Source organism: Cyanistes caeruleus, chromosome 6, assembly GCF_971803275.1.
Source record: "Cyanistes caeruleus chromosome 6, bCyaCae1.hap1.1, whole genome shotgun sequence".
NCBI classification, from domain to species: domain Eukaryota; kingdom Metazoa; phylum Chordata; class Aves; order Passeriformes; family Paridae; genus Cyanistes; species Cyanistes caeruleus.
The window spans coordinates 33443069-33464549 of NC_141706.1; the positions used below are offsets into that span (position 1 = coordinate 33443069).

The window sequence follows — 21481 nt, forward strand, 5'->3', positions numbered from 1 at the left end:
ACAGTGATATAATCTAAGGATATAAGCAATTGGATACAGATGTTGTTTTATCTAAGCTATACTAGTCTTAACATGTTAGAGTCATCCTACTCATTAGGAAGAATGAACTCATAAATGTTCCAGTTTAGAGTCACCTCTGTAGTATTTCTTAAAACATTATTGACAAACTGTGTTGGCTTCTGAAACTAGCTGTTTTTACTTCTATTTTCAGAGTTCAGAGATGTGCCTGGTATTTATCTTGTGTTTGCATGACAACTATAGGATGACAGCACCAGTGGAAGGATAGCTGAGCACACACCTCTGGCTGCATAAGTGGCACTTCTACACCTGCATGGAGCAGTGTCCGAGACAGTAAATCCTGTTTGATGGCTCAGCCTCTCCTCTCTTGTGCTGAGTTTCGTGCAGCTTTGTTCATCTCTGAAGGTTACAGGGAATGGGACACTTGGCTTGTGGAGTTTGTTTGGGTAACTTGGCCCAGCTCGCTCCTCTGGCTGGCCAAACGAGCTGCAGACAGTCCCAGTTTTGTTGTGCATCATGGTGTAGGTAGCAAGTAGGAAAGACTGGTCATGGAGAAGGAAGACACACCCTGATAGATCTGATGTAAAGCCTATTTAATTCTCTAGAATTATTTTTATGGAATGTGGATTAGGTGCTAAATCCTGGGATAGCATTTAAAGGTTTCTTATCTAAGAACACCAAATCTCCTGAGAGGCACAAAACACACCACTTCAGTTCATTTTGCTGAGCCAAAGCAAACCTACTGACTTAAAGTATCAAAAAAATGTGCACGTTACAGTTTTTGGTAATTTAAAAGTATTCTGGGTCAGACTTGTGATGTGACTACCTAAACTAATCTGAGGAGTGAATCAGGCACTGTCTTGTTTTTGGGTGTAGTAACTTGACAATGTCCTTTAATACTCCTGATGCTAATGGACAAATTACAAGGCTTTATTTATTTGACTTTTTCACTGCATTTTGTTTACCTGTTACACCACCTGCTTTCCTGTAGGAGACTTTGCATGCACATCCCTTTTCCTGGACACAGGGATAGTGGCCTGGGCTGGTTACTGACACTGGGTTTTTGTCAGGCTGGATGGCAGGTAGATGTCATCCTACCCTGTCACCAACCACTTGCTAGCTGAGGTGGGAAGGGTTGGGAGGGTTGAGTGGAAAAGAAGGATTTATTCCATATTAGTGTGACAGCAAAAGTATCCTGCCCAGCTTCCAAAATGCTAGAGAGTATAACCAGGTGAGTTAATGCCAAGGCTAGTGACTAATTGTTTCACCACAGTATTGTTTCCATAGTGCTGTTCTTCAAGCTGTGTCCACTTCCATGAACTTCAGTGAACTTCAGTGAAGTTGGGCTAAGTGGGAGGGCTTGAGACAGGTGGCTGAAGTTTTTTTCCCCTGCAGGCAATTGGTTGAGATAAATGTTTTGTTTATCTTTATTCCTGGAGAAAGTTTGGGTGTGTTTTTTGTAGTCTGGAGGAAAAAAGAAAAAAAAAAATTAACTCTTGATGTGTTTTTTTTTCTGATTTAAGGAAATAATCTCTCCATAATAAACTTGAAACTACTTTGATGACTGAAAACATTGCTATAATATATGAACTTTAAATTTCTTAAATAAGAAATATCAGATCTTAAAATCATAAGTTTGGTTTTGTAAACAGTTTCCACTGGATAATATTTGTTTTGGCTTTTTTAGAGTATTATATACTGAAGAACACACACATATTTGTGAAAAGTCAGTTTAAACAAACTGGCTTCCTTGTGATTTAAGACTTAAATAAATGTTTTGTTGGCTTCTTTAGCTCTATAGGCTCTAACTAAAGTGACATGTTATTTGGGACATGCACTAGAAATTCTGGGTGACCTCAAATACAGTTTGTTAATATTTCTTTAAAGATCATTATATGAAAAAATACTAAACTTTATAGGGATGTCTTGTATGTTTTCCATCCTTCTCTTACCTGATTGTTCTTGACTAAAAATTCTGGCATGAGAATGCTACCTTATGCGTAGGTGTTCCTCTGATCCTTTTGTTTTGTTTTTCACCTTGAAGCTTCATCATCATCATCCCTATAAAATCAGAGTTGGCTGCTGTATGAATAATTTAAGTATTACAAACAGAACTATGATTTCAAGTGAACGGAGAAAAAGCAGATAAAACACTTCAAAAAATGGCTTTCAAGGAGCATCTCTACCAGTAAAGCAAAGTGAAAATAACTAATAATGCTGTGTATATACCACTGATTTTTTTAAAAGTTGTTCTCAGATGTAGTTTTGAGATTGTCCCAAGGCTTCCAGCCTGATTTCAAAGGTTAAATGATAGTCTGTGCTTGCATGTGTGTGCCCAAATGCTGAAGAGGGACTGTGTGTGGGGGGGTATGTAAAAAGAATGGTCCAAATATAAATCTTGAGGTGTAATCTCTTTGTCCTACTGCTAGGACACGTATTTAGCGTTCTGGGGAAAAGCAGAATGGTACACAATACTCCATCACAGCTATTTATAGATATGATTCTATATATACAACATATTAAAAAGTAGAAGTAGTATTACGGTGTCAAAGTCTAGGCCTCTCCCCACCACCCCCCCCCCCCAAAAAAAAAAATTAAAAAAATTAGGAGATGCCAGAACAAAGGTTTTCTTAACAGCTTTAATTCTGCTCCTTTGTCTGGATTACATTATAATTTATCCCAGCAACTGCAACCTGTATCCTTTCTCCCACTGCCCTGCTGCCCTTGTACTTTAGCAGAGAAAATAACACAGAGCAGAAGTGTGCTGGTTTTCACCTCTGCTACCTGCTGCAAGGGTGACTTCCAGATGTGGAGCAAATAGTGCAGAAATGCAGGTGCCATCCCTGGGAGTGTTTGGTTGCTGCATCCCAGCACCTTTCTGATGCTGGCTTTTCGTGACTCGGGCAGTTCGCGGGCGTTTTCTGCAGAAAATTCGTAAAGCCAAATACCTCGCCCCAAGTTCAGCGAGACGTCAGAACTTCGAGGCTGTGGAGGCATAGAGTCACCCGACCTTCTGACAGCTAAATTTAAGGCACCTCGTTCGCTCTCCCTGCCGAAATGGTTCAGGCGCTGAGCGTTCTCCGCAGGCGCCCCCGGCCGGGCCACGCGGGGGCGCCCCGGGGCCGGGCCCAGGTGTGCGGGGAGGAGGAGGAGGAGGAGGAGGAGGAGGAAGGGCAAAGGGGCAGGAATATGCCGTGCAGGGTTTTCCGTGACCTCAAACGCCTCACGCCCAGAGGTACTCACCGTACGTAATACACATCGAGCCTTAGTCCGGACACACCCGCAGTATCGCGTTGTGTGTTTGGGGAGTTAACAGATAAATTAAGCAATGGCTGTGTAGCAGGACAGAATTGCGTGCACATTGCTCTTAGAAGGTATCCTTTAAACTACCTTTTTGTTTTATTAAGCTCATTCTTTCATATATGTATCATGCATCTTGGCCAAATTCTGCACTTACGTGTTTAAAGAAATGCTGATTCTTTTCAGGTCACAACTCTCGACACTGACATTAGATAGTACCCCTTCCTCCTCTGCGTTGACTTTGAGAACAGGGTATGAAAATTTGCACGGAAGATCTGAACAGCAACATACATGTTTTAAATGCTCTATATAAGAATAGACAATGTTCTGCTTGAATTTATACCGCTATAAATGCAGAATAAATCTTACTGGCAAAATAAACTGGATTTGATTGTGACAATGTTGGACAGCCCTTCCTCCTGTTGAAGGCGACTTTGGCAGAACCAAGCCTTTAGGTTAGAATTGCATATTAAAAATAGGAACAGAACCTGACTGGCAGGGATTTTTTCTGTTTGTTTTTAACATCTGTAGCCCAAACCTTCAGCCTTAAGGAGACTAAGGCTAGGCCCCTGAATCCAATAACTCCCAGAGTTACCTAATAGGAAACACTAGAAGCAGGGACCCATATGGAATTTAGGCTATGTGAGTTGAGGCTTACACAGCTATATTGCAGCACTCTTTTTAAAATACTCCGGTATGTTTTTCCAAGGTGTCCTATTGTTATGGGATCTTAGACTTAGTGACTTGGCATTAGTCATACAATCCTCTGAATCTAGATAATTTCTTTGTAATATCTAAGTCTCAGCAGCCATTGCTTCCTAAATTATTTTCCAGTCCTGTCTGATACCTGTGTGACTTCTCTTCCCAGGCTTGTTTCCACAAGGTGTTTAATAGTATTGCACACCTCTAGTAAATGAATGGTATCCATGTTTATGTGTACACAAATGTCTTGCTATTTTGCTGAACTTTTCTTGATATGATTTTTGAAAATGGTATAGGGCTTCCACAAGCCTTTAAGCAGATGTTTTGGGATTTTTTTTTTAAGAATTTGACTAGAAACAGAGCTTTGCTGGTAGGTTAGAGTGTATTTTGGGGTGGGGGAGAGAAAATTAAATATACAGTGACTTCAAAATGAATGCCTATGGTTCCAGCATTTTGGGTGCTATGCTAACAAGTAGGCTAAACTTGGATGTCCCCAGTGCTCCAGTTTGGAATAGCTCCCAGCTTTGGAATATAACATGCTTGGATTTGTATCTGGAATACAACTGGGATTCTCATGTTCAATAATCAGAAGGAGGGAGTGTGAGTGAGGGAAACAGCTGCATATCTCTGGCACTAGGCTTTGCATACTGACCCTTGTTGTGTAACCTCCATGCTCCAGGAGCTTGAATTCATTTCAAGAGATTGGCATGCATTTAGCTGGGAAAAGTGTTAGCTAGTAAATGATTCCAATTATATAAAGAGAGTAAGGGAAACCATTGCTTGTCTGATTATGAAAGTGATCTTAAGCAATAAGCACCTCTCTCTCATAACAAATGCAACTACAACTCAGACTGTTTGTGCTATCCTTCCCCTTCTCCCAAAGTGGATTTGGCCAATGCCTCTGTCTAGAAGAGTGATGAGAGTGGATGGTCATGATTGCTAGGAGAAATTGTTACTGTGTGGGGAGATAAAAGGTTTTAATAAAAAGAACTTGGAGAAGAACTAGCCAATGACTTGGAAAGAATAAGAAGCTGTTGCAGCGCCAAAGGGGAGTGGAAAAGATTGCAGGTCAGTTATGCTTGCTATACCATTTCTGAAGTGTCATAACCTGGGTAATCAATCATAAAGGCTTTATTTTGTGGCTGTTGGTTGCACAGGGTTCCTGAAGGCTGGATTCACATTACTTGCATTTTGTAGTGAGATGCTGATGGTTGCAGGGGCCAAGCAGGGAGAATCCTCCCTAAGATAATAATTCTATAATCTATTCTACTTTCTGCAAGCTGGAGCATTGCAACAGCAACTGCAGCATTCTTTGTAGATGTTTTTATCCTATCAGACTTGTACTAGTTCTTTTAAATAGTATTTCATAAGGACTTTGGCCATAGACACCAGATGAGAGGAAACATTCTGCTACGTGTGAGATCACAAACCCTTTGGGTTTTGCAAGGGAGTGCAGAATTCAACATATATAAGACAGTGTTCTTAGTAAGTGACTGATCTTACATGCAGCTTTACAAAGTGTTGCCCAGTTTAAAAACTGTAGTGCTTGATCATTCCTGGGCATGACAGGTGCCAAAATATTCTAAGTGCTGTAAGGTTTCCTTTCACAGGTTTCTTTGTTTTTTTAGGGTTTTTTTCTGGTGCTGAAGATGCTTGTTTCTTCTTTTATTAAATGTATGGGCTGACATGCTCCTAGCTGGCTGTTGACCTTTAAAACAACCAAGAAAAGCCCCATCACAAGTAGGCACTGGAAAGAATAGTGAAGCAGGGAACTTGGATTTTCTCCATGTGGCACAGTTGGCCTGATGGAGTTAAGTGATGATGTTGTGTTTAGACTTGTATTCCACTCTCAACTCTTGGGTAGGAATCCTTCCTGTCTTGTCAGCCAGGGATCTGAAGATGGGTTAAATATGTGAGTGCTACTTGTAGCACTGTGAGGGAAAGAGTGTGTGGTTTGTGAGCGCACTGGTTAGGAAGTTGTAGCCCTTTTAGCCTGTCTTGGCTCACTGGAAACTGGCCCATATCAGCAATACACATGACAGATGAGCATCTGTCCCTGAGTCTACATGTATGCCTGGTAAATCCTGCACAAGGAGTTTTTCTTGGAATGGCACAAGGATTCCACAGCATAGTCTTAGAAATAGCCTAGTAAGCATCATCAGTGGGAACAGAAGCCTGGGTCTTGCATTAAGCAGTATCCAACAGCCTTTTACATCACTTGGGATTTCATAGTAAACTTTGACAAGTTCTTCTTACTTGCTTTCTGCTGAGGCAGCACAGAGTCCCAGTGTCAGCAAAAGCCTGTCAACTTCAGCAAAAGCCTGAGACAGGAGAAGACACAAGGGCTTAGATGTGTGAGGAGAATGGCTGGAGCAAGAGTTGTGTGGCAGAGCTTCCTGTTGGAGACATGGCTACTGCATTTGAAGGAATGTCCTGACAGCAGAGCTGATCCACCTTTGCTTAAAAAGAGACAAACAAAAAAGGCTCAGCAAGTAACACACTGCCTTTGGTAATGCTGCTCTATGTAAAGGATGTTACCAATGTGGTTATCTCTGTTAAAAAGTATCAGCAAAATTATTCTGAGATCCTGTTTGGCTTGGGGAAGTTTCTATCAGATTATTTCCACAGGCTCTAGTTGGGGAGGCTTGGGAGCAAGTAAATCAGGGCTGGCTTCATCGTGATGTTGACTGCAATAACTGTCTCTGATGGGTTTCCTGGATCACTTTATGTTATACCAGTACTGCATTTGTTCACTGAATTTTGCAGTCATCAGCTTTTAAAGTTGACCTAAACTGGTATTTTAGGTAGGTCTATCCACACCTTTTTGTTGTTTCTTACCCCTACCAAGCTGGATGGGGAGTGGAAGAACAATTTTGTGACACTTTGAAGCTGTTTCTCTTTAGCAGGATTTAACACATAGCTAAAATAGTCTTATTTCCCCCTTACTACCATTTTCCTCTGGTATTTGGCCAATCAATGCAATAAAATGAGCTAGTGCCTTCTTATCCCTCACTAATTCTAAATGGCAGTTTATGTGGATGTTTTTCCAGTGCAACCACCCCACCAGATATTATTTTTCTTACTTCAAATTTTTACAAAGTGGAAAATATTTTAAGTTAGAGATTTTTTTAAAAAAAAAAATAAATAATGGAACAAAATACAAAGAAAGAAAAAAATGAAATACTATAATTTTTTTTTTATTTATATGGAAGAGGGGGTGAAACCATTGGAGGTGTTATTAAAATTATTTTTAAAACCCCTTGAAATTAAAAGCATTCCACAAATAGTATTAAACTAAAAAAACCCGTTAGCAGTGAGATATTTTCATGCTGAATCCAATTTTCCATGTAGTTAAAAAGACTGGTTTTGTTGTTAGCTGTATAACTCCTGCACGTGCTACAAAAGCAGCCTACTCGTGATAGTGTTTGTTCCAAAGACCAAAATTGACTCTGTAAACAAGAAAGCTTGAATGCTGAAAGAAAACAATTGCGGTCATTACATTTAAGCTGTGTCTGGACAGCTCACTTCTGACTACTTTATTAAAAAAACATCGTCATAGTGGAGTAAGCAGATAGTTACAGCAAAATACTCATTGTTTTCTTTGGGGTGGTGTCATCAGTAAGAAAAGAAAGGTGAAGCAGTTCAAATCAACAGCAGATTCAAAGTTTGCACTTTCTTTGGACAAGTGTGGCAGTTTGTTTTTCTCAGCTGTTAATTTTCTCAGGTAGAGTGCTATTCATTATGCTCACTCCAAATGTTAAACCTGTCTTAGAATCATAATTATATTGCGTGCTCTGGGCTTATTAGAGATAAGATTGATTAGTAAGGTATTACATTCCATTTTTTCATCATGGGCAAGAGGAAGTCATGTTGTGCCACCTTTGGGACCACATTTGAAGTTTTTGTTTAAAGGTAGTTAAAGCCATAGGCAGACAGTATCCCTGAACTCCTTTCATAGTAGCCATGAGGAACTTTTCTAGGGGGGTCAGATCATCTGTTAATTGTTCCTTAAATTATACCACCTGCTCCTCCCAAGGTTTTAGTCAGCTTAGAAACTCAGTTTCATCCTTGCACTAGGAATAAGAATATGGAGACAGCATTATTCCAGATTAATTAAGGTACCACCTCTGTATCCTATTGATGGATGTAATGTAAAAATATTTTTTTCCTACCTTTAATGCAGGAAAAAGTGAAAAGGACTCCCAAAGGGTTCACCTTTTCTTTATTCCTTAATTTTTAATTTATTCTTTTTTATTCTTTATTATTTTCCTTTATTATTTTTCCTTTTATTATTCCTTTTTTCTTTTTTTTCCCCAGCAAGTTACTCAAGAAATAAGGCAGACAGATCTGTGTCTCTGTTGGAGTTTCATAATAAACTTTGTCAAGTTTCTCTTGTGTGCTTTCTATCATGTGCTTCTTGATGTGAATTCAGTTTTGTCCCATCTAAATCTTACCAATGACTCAAGGAGAGGGCAACCATAGTTACTAAATGTGTGTTCTTCAGAGGATGTGTCTGCTTTATTAGATTCCTTTTCCTACTATTACTGTGGTTTTGCAGTGGCTACCAGAAAGACCTGTACTCTTCTTTTGAAGCAGCTTGTTCATAACATTATTTTCTATTGTTGGGAAAATTTAAAAACAGTGCATGACAAAGAATCTTTCAGCAGCCACACTAAATAGATTTTCAGCAGTTTGTTAAACTGGGGACAGACTTGAACCAGACTCTGGGAACTTACACAACTTGTGTCTCCCCAAATTCTTGAAAGCTTCAGATTGATGCCTCCATGTACCTCTTACTAGTAGAGACTCCTTTTTAGTGTTAAAATGTATTTGTTTTATCAGAACATCCTGTTAAAAAAGTGAAGGGCTTGAGTCCAGACATCAGCATACAAGTAATTCAGGTGTACTTGATAGAAAACTGGATGATGCATACAATAAAGAACACTGGGTAACAGAATCAGGCCTGAAATCAAGATAGACTAAAGACATCCAAGAATTGTTGCTATAGTTATAGAGGAGAAATTCTGCTTAAAAAAAACAAACACCCCCCGCCTCCCCCCCCAAAAAAACCCCAACAACCCAAAAAAAACCCTAAAAACTTGAGGTCCCTTTCATGAATACAACTCCCAAAATTGTGAAGAATGAATTTTTGGCGCCAATTTTTACACTGTGTACCTCCATAGTTATTTTTGTTATGCTGACTACGTAAATTTTTTTTGGTGATGTGTCTGTAGAAGGCTGGTGTTGAGTCTGTAACACTGACACTCTGATATCTCTTCCTCCTCTTTCAGCTAAGCAACTATTGGTAAAGATCAAAGAAAGGGAGGAGGAGGGCTGACAAGAAACAGTGTATGAGAGATGCCTGCACAGCTTTAATAAATAAAAAGGGGTTAAGACTTCAAATCTCTTGCAGGATATCTGTGCGTGTGGGGCCCTGTTTTGCTGTAACAAGCTACATTACAGCACACGGTCTTATTTAGACCTATTTTAATCTGATACTTTGAATATTCATATATATGGATAAAAGAAAATTGTAAATCACTGGAAATATCTGAGAATATTAAACAGTTGTTAATCTACTAGGAGCCACTTCTTTTTCAGCTGTGTTTTTTTATGTTTCCCTCCACAGCAAAATTAGATTTGTGGCTTCTAATGTCGGTGTCTAGTTTGTTTCACTTTCCAATTCACAAGAGTTGAGGAATGTATAATAAAAACCTAACTTTCCCCCCCTCCAGAAAACAGCAACTCTGCATTGAAACTTAGCAAGATAAAATGGAAAGCAGAAGATAATAAATACAAGGTAAAAATTATTTCACAGTCTGGAATATTGTCAGCTAAAATAAGGCTTTTCAGGGTCTACAGGAATATCACTTACAAAAGACCTTACAAAAAAGTATCAATGCACTTGTCTTATGTAAATAGTAAATGTTTGAAACAGAGGTGGATCAGGAGAGCAGCACTGTGTTCCATGAGACATGACACTTCCCAATACACTGAGAAAATATGACACTGTGTTTCTTCTACTTGGGTAGAGACAAGCTGCAGTTCTTTATGAGGGGCTGGAGGCGAGGTGGTGGAATCTCTTCTAAAGCCCTGCTCACTCTGACCCCATAGATGCAGCATGCTTAGGCCTTGTGTTAATACTATAGATGATACCCAAACAAATTTATGTCAAAACTTACCTCCCTTTTTCAAAATTTGTGTGTTGGCTGTCCAAACATTTGGCAAGCTCTTGTTAAGAATATGCCCACCTATATGCCTTATACTTTTAAATTATTTATATTGTCTTGCAGCCTCCTTGCTATGTTTCAGGTGAGTGTGAATAAAACTAACAGTAACTAAGTACAAATGTAGAAGTCCTGCAGTTGTGATTTAGTCTATGTGTAACCGAGTGTGTTTCAGCTTTGTTGGTCCTTCAGGATATAAAACAATAGTAACATTACTGATTAGTGTCTTACTGTTCACTAAAATCAGAAGGAAGATCAATCTAAAATTTAGGTCATAAATGATCTGCCAATGAGGGACTGGTGTATATGTGAAAGTATAGGAGGTAACTATGGTGTGGTGTGAAATTTTTATTAATATAGGTTTGTGATGTTCCCCATGCTTGCAAATAGTGGACATGTAAACAAGTTCTGTAGCTCATTACAAGCAAAATGCCACTCTGTGCTCTGTGCCTTTTCTTTCAGCTAAAATGGTAATCTGACTGTTGTGGGATTCTACATGAAAAACGCTGCAGGAAAATTATGTGGACAAATGAGCAAAGCCTGATGTCTTTGTTACAGAGGGTGAGACTTCGCACTGCTCTGATATGGCAGCTCTGTCCTTGGGCGCCCTGGAGACTCCTCTGAGCAAGGCAGTGCTGTTGACTGGTTCTCCTAGCCAGGAACGTGGGGTCTGCCTGGGAAAAGGGCTATCAACAATCCAAGGTCATCTGTGCCTGTTCTCACTGTTTGTTGCTTTTGCTAGCAGCTGATAAAGGCCCAACATCTGAATAACAGGAGCAGCCAGGGAAGCATGTGTGGCTTCATCCCATTTTTGCAATACACTCCCTGCCAAGCTGCTCCAAGAGCTCTTTGCCTGCAGAACAGAAATGGGCCTATATATCCAACAAAACAGGACCAGAGGGACTCATTAAACTCCTAAAAATGACCTCAAACATGGTTTCTTAATTATCTGAAAATGTCACCAGTTTGCATTAGAAAATCTCAGGGCTTTCTAGAGCTTGGCTGGATTTTGGTACCTTCTCTCAGTAACACAAATCTGTCTCCTGTTCTGCAGTGTGATACAATCCTAGGCTATCCTTTTCTTATGTGTGAAGCCAAAATCATTATTATCCCACAAGTGAATATTGCCCATCCTACAGTAAGTACTCAAGTGTTTGCCATTAAGCAGATATCATGGCAACAGGAAAAGTCGAACCAGAAATCCTCATGGTAGTGAGATGGGGTGTATCTTGCTAGTCCGTGGTCGCCAGTTCAGGTGCATGCTGTGCCATTTGTTTCTTTGCAGCGCACACATCAACTGTGTGCTTATGACAAGTTGGCAGTTTGTGGTTAGCTTTTCCTGTGAGCAGTGAGCAGGAGGGTCTGAAGTTGCATTCAATGTCACCTGGACCACTAGGATATTAAATAATATAATGTAATATGATAATGGAAACGTTCTTAAAGATTGCTTCCCAGAATTGTTTTGGGATAGATCTCAGCATCTTGGCAACTCTCCAGCTGAAAGAAAGCTTATTTCTCCTAAGCAGTGCCTGTAACCAAATGGCTTAGATTGCTTTGATGGAAGAGATGCTTCCCTCCAGGGATATACGCCTGGCACAGTACCTAGTTGACCTAGTAGCTGGAATAGGCAATGTTTTGGAAAGAGGGACCCTAGACCTTAAATTTTTACTCCTTGCAAACTTCTGATGAATCCTTAATGAATGGGAAGCCGCTGCATTACACTTGTGTACCTGTCCTCACTGTGAGTAGCAATTATATTCTTTCTGTTCTCCACTCCGCCTCCTTTTCTCTTCTGCCCCAGTATTGGAAAGTTTTATATTGTAAAATAGTTGAGCAAGAGAGATTTTGGTAGTCTTTACTTTTTCAAGCTCAGCCCAGGAAGATTGCTATTTCTACTGCTGTTAACATCTCACAAACATCACAACTTCCAATCTTTTATTCATTAAGTTGTGAATGAAATAGTTTTTCTAGCTTCCTCACTTTTACGCTTTGACAGTAGTGTGTTTTAATTGTCTTTAGCTGAGTTTATTCTGAATGTATAGATGCAAAGAATGGGGATGCAGGCTTGGTTTTGGTGGTGCTTGCTTGTGATTTTTGGAGGGATAGAGGATGCCTGAAGGGAGATGAGACCTTTGAGAGTGGGAGAAAAGGAGGAGACGACAAAGCTGACATTACTATCAGACAAGGAGAAAACTTCTTTGTTTGAATCTGCTCTTGGCATCTAATTTACACCGGAGCGATTTCGTGAACTTCAGTGAGTTTACTTCTGAGAGCGAGATCAGGATCGACACCACTTAAATCACTTGGGTCATGCTCCATAATTCATTCGCAAGCTCCTTTAATTAGTTGCAGGTAAAGCCAGGCTTCCTGGAGTTGGCTGCCTCCCCAGGAATGGGTTCTGCCTGCTCCCTGCCGCGCTGCGGGGTCCGGTCTCCGGCTCCTGTCTCATGGCAGGGAGCTGCGTGTCCGGTGGAACGCGGCTCGGGGCTCTTCCCCCCGCGGCTGGCCGTGCCGGACGGGGACGGGGCCGCGGCTCCCGGCGCGCCAGAAGTTGCTGTGTGGGAGAGAGAGAGAGAGAGAGGAGCGGGGCTGTGTGGGGCCGGCCGGGCGGTCCGGCCGCCGCGCGTTATGTAAGGGCGCAGGGGCTGCGGGCCGGGATGACTGACAGGGAGAGGGAAATTCCTGGGGGAGGGGGAGCGGCGCTGCCCTGAAGCCGCTGCCAGAACCGGCGGCTGGCGGAGACCTGGCGGGGCGCGCCGCTGCGCAGGGAGGGAAGCAGCGCGGCAGGGACGCTGCCGGGCAGCGTGCGGAGCGAGAGCGGGCGGCGCGGGCTCGCTTCCCCGCGGGGCACGCCGCCTGGGAAACAGGGGGGCAGCGGCGGCGGCGGCGCGAGGGGGACGAGGAGCGAGCCCGGCTTCCCCTCTCCCGGCGCGGAGCGTCGGAGCCGGGCCCGGAGCGCGGCGGGGGAGCGCGGCGGGAGCCCGGGGTGCCCCCCGGCGCGGCGGCGGCCCCGGCGGCGGCGCTGCCCCTTTAAGACCTGCTCGCCGCCAGTTCCAGGGAGAGGGAGTGACCTCTGGGCTTTGACAGCTCCCCTAATAACTAGCAGCGCCCCGGCCCCGCCCCCGCCGCGCCATTGGCCGGCGGGCCGGTATGCCGCGCTGCCATTGGCTGGCCGCTTCCCTTCAGCGAACCTTTAGAACTCCGAGACACAATATTCTGTTACATTGTAGCAAAATGGCGACTGTCATTCACAACCCCCTGAAAGCGTAAGTAGGAATCAAAAATGTACATATTCCGCGTGGTTTAAATATGAAAAAAGGCGCCTTTCCGGCGCCGGCTGCCAGCCGGAGCTGGGTGCCGGCAGCCTCCCGGCGGGTCCCTCCTCCCGCCCTCCTTTCTGCCCCAGCGACTCGCTCGTTTTTTTGTGCAACACATCCCCGCGGCTCGCGCCGAAATTAACGAGGAAAAAATTGTCGGGTTAATTGGCGGCCGGGCGCGGGGCGGGGGGCGCGGGGCGGCGGCGGGGAGCCCGCCCGGCGCTGCCGGGGCTGAGCGCGGGGCCGGCGGCGGGCGCGTCCCGCGGGGCTGCGCGCACTTGACAGTCCTGCCCCGCTGCCCCGGCCGGCTGGCCCCGCCACCGCCACCGCGGCACGCACCGGCCCGCGGGGGCGCTCCCACCGCGGCTCCCGCTTGCCTCCGCAAATCTCCGGGGAGTTGGGGTGTCTTGAGGAAGGCGGCCCCCCTCGCTCCCCGGCCGGGCGGTCGGAAAGCGGGGCAGCGGGGGCTCCGCCGGTGCGCCGCGGCGGGCGCGCAGGGGAGGGAGCGAAGAGGAGAGGCAGGGAAGCAGACTTGGGTGAAATGAATGACTCGGGACTGCCGGTCGCTGATTTTGGGCAGGAAGTCCTGGGATCTGTTTTGCATATGACAGGCTTTCGCTTTTCAAAGTGGCTAAGAGAGTTGATTGTGTTTCCATCTTGAGAGCGGGCACAAACCGCCGAGGGCTGCACGGACGGGCTCTGACCCCAGCTTGAGAGAGGGAGAGGGGGGCAGGTACTTCTGCTGCGGAGGTATTCCGGGGTTCCCGGTCTGGAAATAAAGCTGATTTCTGAGGGGCACCGCGGGAGCCGCTTGTCGTCTTCTGGATCGCGTCCTTTATTTTCCTTGTGGTCTGCAGCGCACGCCGCTAATCCCCGAAGGCATTAGGGAGAGTGGGATTTGGCACCGTGTGCGGGGAGCGGAGCTGTCTTAACCTTTCTCAAGCGACTTCCCTGCTAACGGGGGCAGCGCTCTCGCTAGTAAAGCAGGGAAGCAGAGTACCTGGCGGTGACGCTTCGCTTGCACTTTCTGGCTGCGCTGAGTGGGTGTTTTTATACCTTTGAGTTTTGTGAGATGAAATTAGGGCTGCGAGGTTGTTTGTGTTTCTTTTTTTTTTTTTTTTCTTTCTATCTTTTTTTTTTTTTTTCCCCCGACTCGAGTCTCTCCGGCTGGAGTTGGAAAAACACTTGAAGGGTTTTCCAGGGATTTCTGCCGCTGTCTCTCTACGATCCGGAGGGAAAGGAAAGCCTCGAGCTGGGAAGGGGTGCTGACATGTTTATCAGCTCTCCCGCTCCGTCCTGGCAGAAAAACCTTTGCTTTCATTTACTCGCCTTCTGCAATATAGAAATCCGCGGGGACAGGGGAGCGCGGTTGCAGGGGGTTGATCAGAGAAGTCCGAGTATCCTCCTGGGTGGGTGGCGAGGGACTGAACGCGCTCTGAAAGCGGCGCGGCAGAGGCAGCGTGCCCCCCCCCCGTTCGACGGCAGGTTTGACGCCTGTGCAGGCGACAGCGATTTCTCCCCGTGCTCCTCCCGGCCGCCGGGCGCACCCCGGGGCCGCACCGCCCGGCTCGGCACCTGGGCACGGAGCGCCGCGGCTCCGTGCGCCCTTGGCGGCTGCTGCCGCCGGCGGGGAAGCCCGGGCTCGCTGGCCTCTGGGGACGGCTGCTGGGAGGCGGGGAGCTCCCGGGAGCCGCCACGGCCACGGGAGCACGGCTGGCGGCCCCGGCCCCCGCCCCGCCGGCGGACGGGACCTTGCCGCCTCGCCGCGCACTTCGCGGGGCTCCCGGCGGATCCTGCCGAAGGGCTGCTCCTGCCGAAATGAAGCGGGGCCCGATCCCGCTGCTGCTAAAGTCGCGGAGGACAGGATGAGGCCATTTATAATTAGCTCCCTTCTCCTCCCCTCGCCCCTGGGGGGTGTGAGAGGAGGAAACAATAGACATCAAGTGCTGGGTTCGCTTTTCTCTGTGTGCCTTTTAAAGTACTAACGCTATGTGGAGGAAGCAGAATTGGTACTGGCTGTCTGACACCATCTGTAATTTTGTTGACAACTTGTTTAATAAAACATTTTATAATTTTCACTTATTCTTTAAAGTTGCTGATCGGGAAACAATACACATGTAAATAAATTATGCATGGGATAAATTAGGACAAAAGCAATAGGACACATAATAGGGGAGGGATGCAGTGCACAGTGTTTTATCCTCATGTGTCCTTCCTGACAATGAACGGGAGCTGAATGACATTTGCATTTCCTCTGTCTGCCTTTTGATTGTATCTCAGAACCCACAAACGCCCCCTACAGAAACCGGCCACACAAAGGTTTTGCTCCGAAATGGGGGACAATGTAGGGACTGACAAATCTGGGCTCAGGTATCAAGCAGCTCCTTCTGTGTGCTTGTGCGTTTAAGAGCGTCCAATATTCAGTCTGTCTCTGGCACTTGGACACACACGGGGCCTTGTTCATGCTAGACTAGTCTCTCTGAATAATGTATTCCAGTACCTGAGCATCTGTGGGAATGCATTTCATAGAATAGCTCAGCGTGTGGAGTCCCTTATTAATGATTGGTTTCTCCCTACTCAACTCGTCTCTTTCTCTGTCCAGCACTCTCTTATCACTTTCTGGTTCTCTTTTGTGCTTTCATCCCTTTGCTCTTCTACCCTTCACTTCCTCTGGTGAACCAGTCAACCCGACATGACTGCCTGTTATTTCTGCCATTTATCAGCTTCTTGTTTATCAACAAGGTGCTACAGACAAAAATATCAGATCTAAGTTTAAAAGATCTGCAAGGTAAAGTTGGCAGGTGTTTGGACAAGCACATGCTTCTTCATCTGTAGAAATGGCAGCATTCTGACAGCTTTGATGGGACAGAAATGGATTTGAAGTGCTGAATTTGTTGTTGTTGGTTTTTCCCCCCAGTAGTTTGCGTATGTATCTCCATATTTTTTGTTTCCATCTTCTTCTCCTTTGGATATTTTAATATGAAGACATTTGAGTGGGGCAGTAGAAGAAACAAATGCATTTTAAAAGTATTCTGAATTACTTCAAATGTCAGTCAGAAATCTCAATGGACTTTGTAAACATTAATTAATTAAACCTCTCAATACCCCTGTGAAGAAAGGATTATTGCCTTTGTTTTATGGATGGCTAAACTAGGACAAAGTGGCTCAGAATCTCTCTAAAAGATGAAGTCTACAATGCAGGCGTTCAACTTCCAGTTTTAGCATTTAGTCCCATTTCCTCCATCTCTGCCTTATTAGTGATGTGCATATGGTACCATAATGCACTTAATGTAATTAAGACCTTGTAATTTACACAGTCTTGTCTAGAAGCAGAGCTGGTTTCCTCCCACCCCTTCTCTGCCTTTATTCCAGCCAACGACTTTTATTTCAGGTTGTCAATTAAACACACTAAGTGGAACACGGGTTAGGTTGTTGCCATTTCAGCATGCCCCTTGCCATGTAGCGTTCTGCCTGGACACTCACCGGAGGGCTGTTGCCTCCCAGTAGTTTAGCAGGGCTGGTACTCTCCCTTTTGCTCAGGACAGCCTTTAGGACAAAAGAAGCTAACTCAGGCTCAGTTGCTAGCTCACTTCCATGCTGACTGCATTGTTGGATAACTTTGACGTACTTATTCTCTACCAGGTGTTTGGGGAGCAGATCATCACAGATTTGTGTGCACAGTGCTAGAGCTGATCTACCAGGCCTGTTCTGCCTCTGCATTCCCACTGCAAACACACAGCAGCAGTTGGGTTTTCAATTGCTGTATCTTCTCAGATAAAATTGCCTTGACAGCCAACTCCAATCTTTGGGCTGCCAAATGACTTTCCTTGTGATTCTGTGTCATGAGACACCTGTGAAGAAGTGGACTGTGTTCACATCCCTGTTTCACATTGGCAAGAGACCAGTGTGGGTCTTGGGGTCTTGTATGACAATATTTCATTAGTTATTACTCTGACTTGAACTCAGACTGGGGACTCTTAACTGGAAGGTCCTGTATCCCATTACACATCCCTGGAACAGCCCTATGTCCTGATTAAGTGCTGATGAAGACTGATTTTTTTTTAAATTTTTATTATTTTTTTTGTGGATGTTGTTGCATAAGCATCTGGTTGCTGATTTTTAATATTAAAGTGAAAGTATAATGTGCAGTGCTGCTTTCAGCAGGTGGAAGCAGTAAAATAGACAGACAGGTTGCCAATTCAGTGTTTACAAGTGATGTGGAGGTGATTTTAATGTGGCCTTGCAAAAGGGAATTTTCTTCTGCTTGACAGAACAGGGTTTGTTGGGCACATTAAACCATGTACCAAAATCTCTACAGCAATTCCAGTGTGGCTCTGATGTTACTTAAAAACGTAAATGAGCCCTAATGTGGCACACTTCAAATCAAAACAGTTGTCCATATGAAATCAGTATTTTCAAATATCTCAGCAGCAGCTTTCAGAGAAAACTGGATGAATGTTACTGTGTATACACAGGGAAATATAAGCATAAAACCAAAGTCATTGGAAGGCAGAAAAGGCAAGGAAAGAAGACCTGAGGATACACTGGTTTTGAATATGAGAGGCTCTGATAAATGGCATGTTGCTTGTTACAGTGTTATGTCTGATTCCACCAGCCACTTATTCATGATTAGCTGTTGCAGTGCTTTTGTAATTTTGTTTTGTTGGTCTTTCAGTCTTTCACAGTCCATCTAGTTGTGTGGATGGATGGATGGATGGATGGAGGTTGTATCTCAAAATTGCTGCTGAAGAAAAAGTTTTTAAAACTAATTAATTCTGGTGTATAAAAGCAATATTGATCTATCTGGGTTGTGCTACAGAGAGCCAAATGAATGATTTTTTGGAGGGCATTATAATTTCAAGGTAAGCACGTGTTCAATGGGCTGCATGCATGATACCCATTAGATAGGATTCACAGTGTCTGAGCGGTAATACTTTACCCAGAACTCAGGTACACAAAGCAAAGTGGGGATCTCTGTCAGTCTGAGTCATGGGGAAGGTAGGGTGGCTCATCTTTGTGGAGCCTAATGAAAATTGATTTCCTCCTCTGCTTTCCTAGAGCTGGAAGAGTGGTATTTGAAGGTTGCTCTCAAGAGCAGACTTTGTCCATCTTGTATGTGTCTTCTGCAGCTTTTGACAGTTGGCTGTACCTGTTCTGTCCTGAAATGAGGCATTCCAAAGCCCCCACTGGCTGTGAATAAACCTTCTTTTAACACTGCAATTTGCCGAATCTGGAATTTTCTTACTCTGGTTTGTCTTTCATGTCAGAGCTGAATTTCTTTGCTCAGTAGATCAATTTTACAATCTTGGTATTTATTCTGGGCTCATCACTGTGTTGTCTGCATGTGATGTTGCCTTGAGCAAGAACCATTCCAGTATTGTTTATCCCCGAGGACTTGTCGGAGAGGAATGAATCTGTTCCGGGAGTTGATGTTTTTTTCCCTTGGAGAGACCAACCTCTGATCTGAGGTTTCCCTGTCTGGGGTGACATACTCCCATGTGCAGACAAGCAACACCAAGGCAGTGTTGCTTGAGGCCTGTTCTGAGGGCTTCATTAGGGCTGTGCTGCTCTTCTGACTTTGCCTGGCAATCTTGCCCAGGATGCAGAGACTGAGGAGCGTTAATCACTTCCTTAGTGCAGGTCTCAGTTTTTGCACTGGTTTGTTTCTTAAAAGGAAAGTTATCTCATCAACACAATCTAAAAGAAATCGTACTTTAAGAATAATTTTCTTTTTTAAAACCAAAAATTTTCAGAAGAAAGTGCTTATTTTTTTTTTTTTTCATTTCTCTACATTTTGTGGAACAAACCCATATATGCTGGATGAGTGCATGAGAAGCAGAAACTGGTCTTCTTTCTTATTTCAAAAGAAAGAACAGTGTATTTTTGCTGTCCAAACTGAGTGACACAAATATCGTAAGTGAATGCTTGAATTCCGAAAATTTTAAATCCTTATTTATCTTTAATAGCCTAAATTATTAAAATCATGATACTTTCTTTTTTTTAATTGTTATATATGGTTTATTTCCCAGCAGAGCATATTTTAACCACAGATTCCCAGCAGATGTCTCAGAAAAGAATAATGCAGTGTCTAAACGGCTGCTGGCAAATACCCTCCTCACAGCACCATCCCCTCTGGTATGGGAATAGCAGGAGTATGTCAGCACGTGTCTCAGTTTTCAGGTTACCTGCCTGAGCCGGCTGCGGTCAGAGAGTTACAATTCCAGCCACATGGAAGGTTTTACTGGCACTCCAGCCTTGTCTGAGGGGAGGCTTCACAGGGAGCCAGTGGAGCAGCAAGAGCAGGGGAGGGACGGGTACTGATGAGTGTGCACTAGGTGGCTGTGATCAGCAGCGTGTGCTTGCCAAATCCTGATGCATTAATTTCATGTTCTGCTGAGCTGTAGTTGGGAGAGAGTCTCCTGCTCAGGTGTTGATGGGGACACTGACTACATCAGTGTTCTTCTGGTGAGAAAGGCTGGAAGTGATATTTAATGCCACGGTCTGTTGTGGCAGAACTGATCCAACCTGAGGATCATCTCTCCATTCATACAAAACCATGAGTTCTATTAGTCTGATAAATTTCTACTTGCTTTCTCATAATTTTTGTAAAGGAATATAAAATTCCAACCGTAACATATATAAAATTTTAGTATGCTAAAGAAAGGAACTTCATGTAACTTACAGTTTCTCCCCCTTGTTTTTGCTCAGATTCCTGCCTGTGGTACAAGATACAAAACCTTTGTTAAGACATTATGCTAAATTTTCTACCAACACATGGTTTAATGCTTCCTGCCTTTTAGTTCTCAAAAACCTAGATAGGTTGGACAGTGCAAAGAAAATCATGTGCAGAGCAGTGAAATAAGGCCATGCCCTGAGTTGGTTAATTCCAGCCTGCCCTACCGCATCATCTGGCAGGGCTGATTTGATCTGATCAGATGCGGGCATGCTACTTCTGCCAAAATGCAAAGTACAGTGCTTATGTTGCTTTTATGCTTTGAGTTGGCTTCATGAGAGCCACAGGAAGATAGATTATGGCTGTTGGAACAAAATTCCCTCTTGAAAATGTTTTGGAAGAATAACACCAGTTCAGTGCTTTGTGTCTCAGGGCTGTGAAGTTTTTGGTCTGCTTCTAGGAACTTTGGAGTTTCTTGTATTCCAGTGTATCTACAACCTAATGTGACTAGTCAAAGAGTTGTGAGAATAAAACAAAAATGGCTGGAGTTGTAGCCCAGATAATTCACTACCCAGTGAACATTGTGAAAAAGAAACTTACTGTGGAGACACAAAGTTACATTACTTCTTTGAGGGAAAAGTCATGTCTATATTTTCATTCTACTTCCATTTCAAGAACAGTTTTGAAGAAAGTAATCCATGGATTTGTGACTGTTTGAGTATTTTGGTCTCAATATTGTTTCCTGAAGGACTGTGTTTAGTCAATGATGGGGACAAACACATTTTATGTTTATGATTACATTAAAACCTGAGCAGTTTGAATAAGGAATAATGGAAACAGTGGTTCATAAAGCTATTTCACTGCTAAACTCCTTTGGTGGGCATCATGTGTGAGGCTGCTCTCCTGAGTGTTCAGAAAAATCACTACCCAGTTTCCAACCTCAGAAATCATATCATGAACCCATGTGTATCTACAAGCTTACCCTGATTGCTTTTGCCTTTCTTTTTTTCTGAACTACTAAAAGCTGCTTTGAAGATTGTAGGTTTTTGTTTATCCTCAAAGTTTTTAGTTCATTAACATACACCTATTGATGTGAAATGTGGATTAAATCAGGATCACAATTTTAATTCAGAGATTAGTACCTTTTATGGCTGGGATAGTACAAATTAAGAGGCATGTGAGATGTGATGGGTGAGGACTGGTGATGGGAACTTCTACTGCTTTGTCATATCTGACTGATGCTT

The 21481-nt window shown here is 43.8% G+C and overlaps 1 protein-coding gene across 10 annotated transcripts in view; it reads left to right on the forward strand.

Annotated features, from left to right (window-relative positions):
• The first annotated feature begins 13211 nt into the window (after positions 1-13211).
• The window catches only part of DPF3 (double PHD fingers 3), a 161732-nt gene continuing 153462 nt past the window's right edge, over positions 13212-21481 (forward strand). For 2 of the 10 annotated variants that reach the window (XR_015287671.1, XM_086891935.1), the window contains exon 1: positions 13212-13513. Coding sequence is in view for 6 of the 10 variants with exons in the window: in XM_086891935.1 (XP_086748061.1) it covers positions 13398-13513 (116 nt within the window). In the remaining 4 variants the exon portion in view is untranslated. The remainder of the gene's footprint in view (positions 13514-21481) is intronic. The other 8 variants (XM_086891932.1, XM_086891933.1, XR_015287672.1 and 5 more) reach the window with 5 other exon arrangements.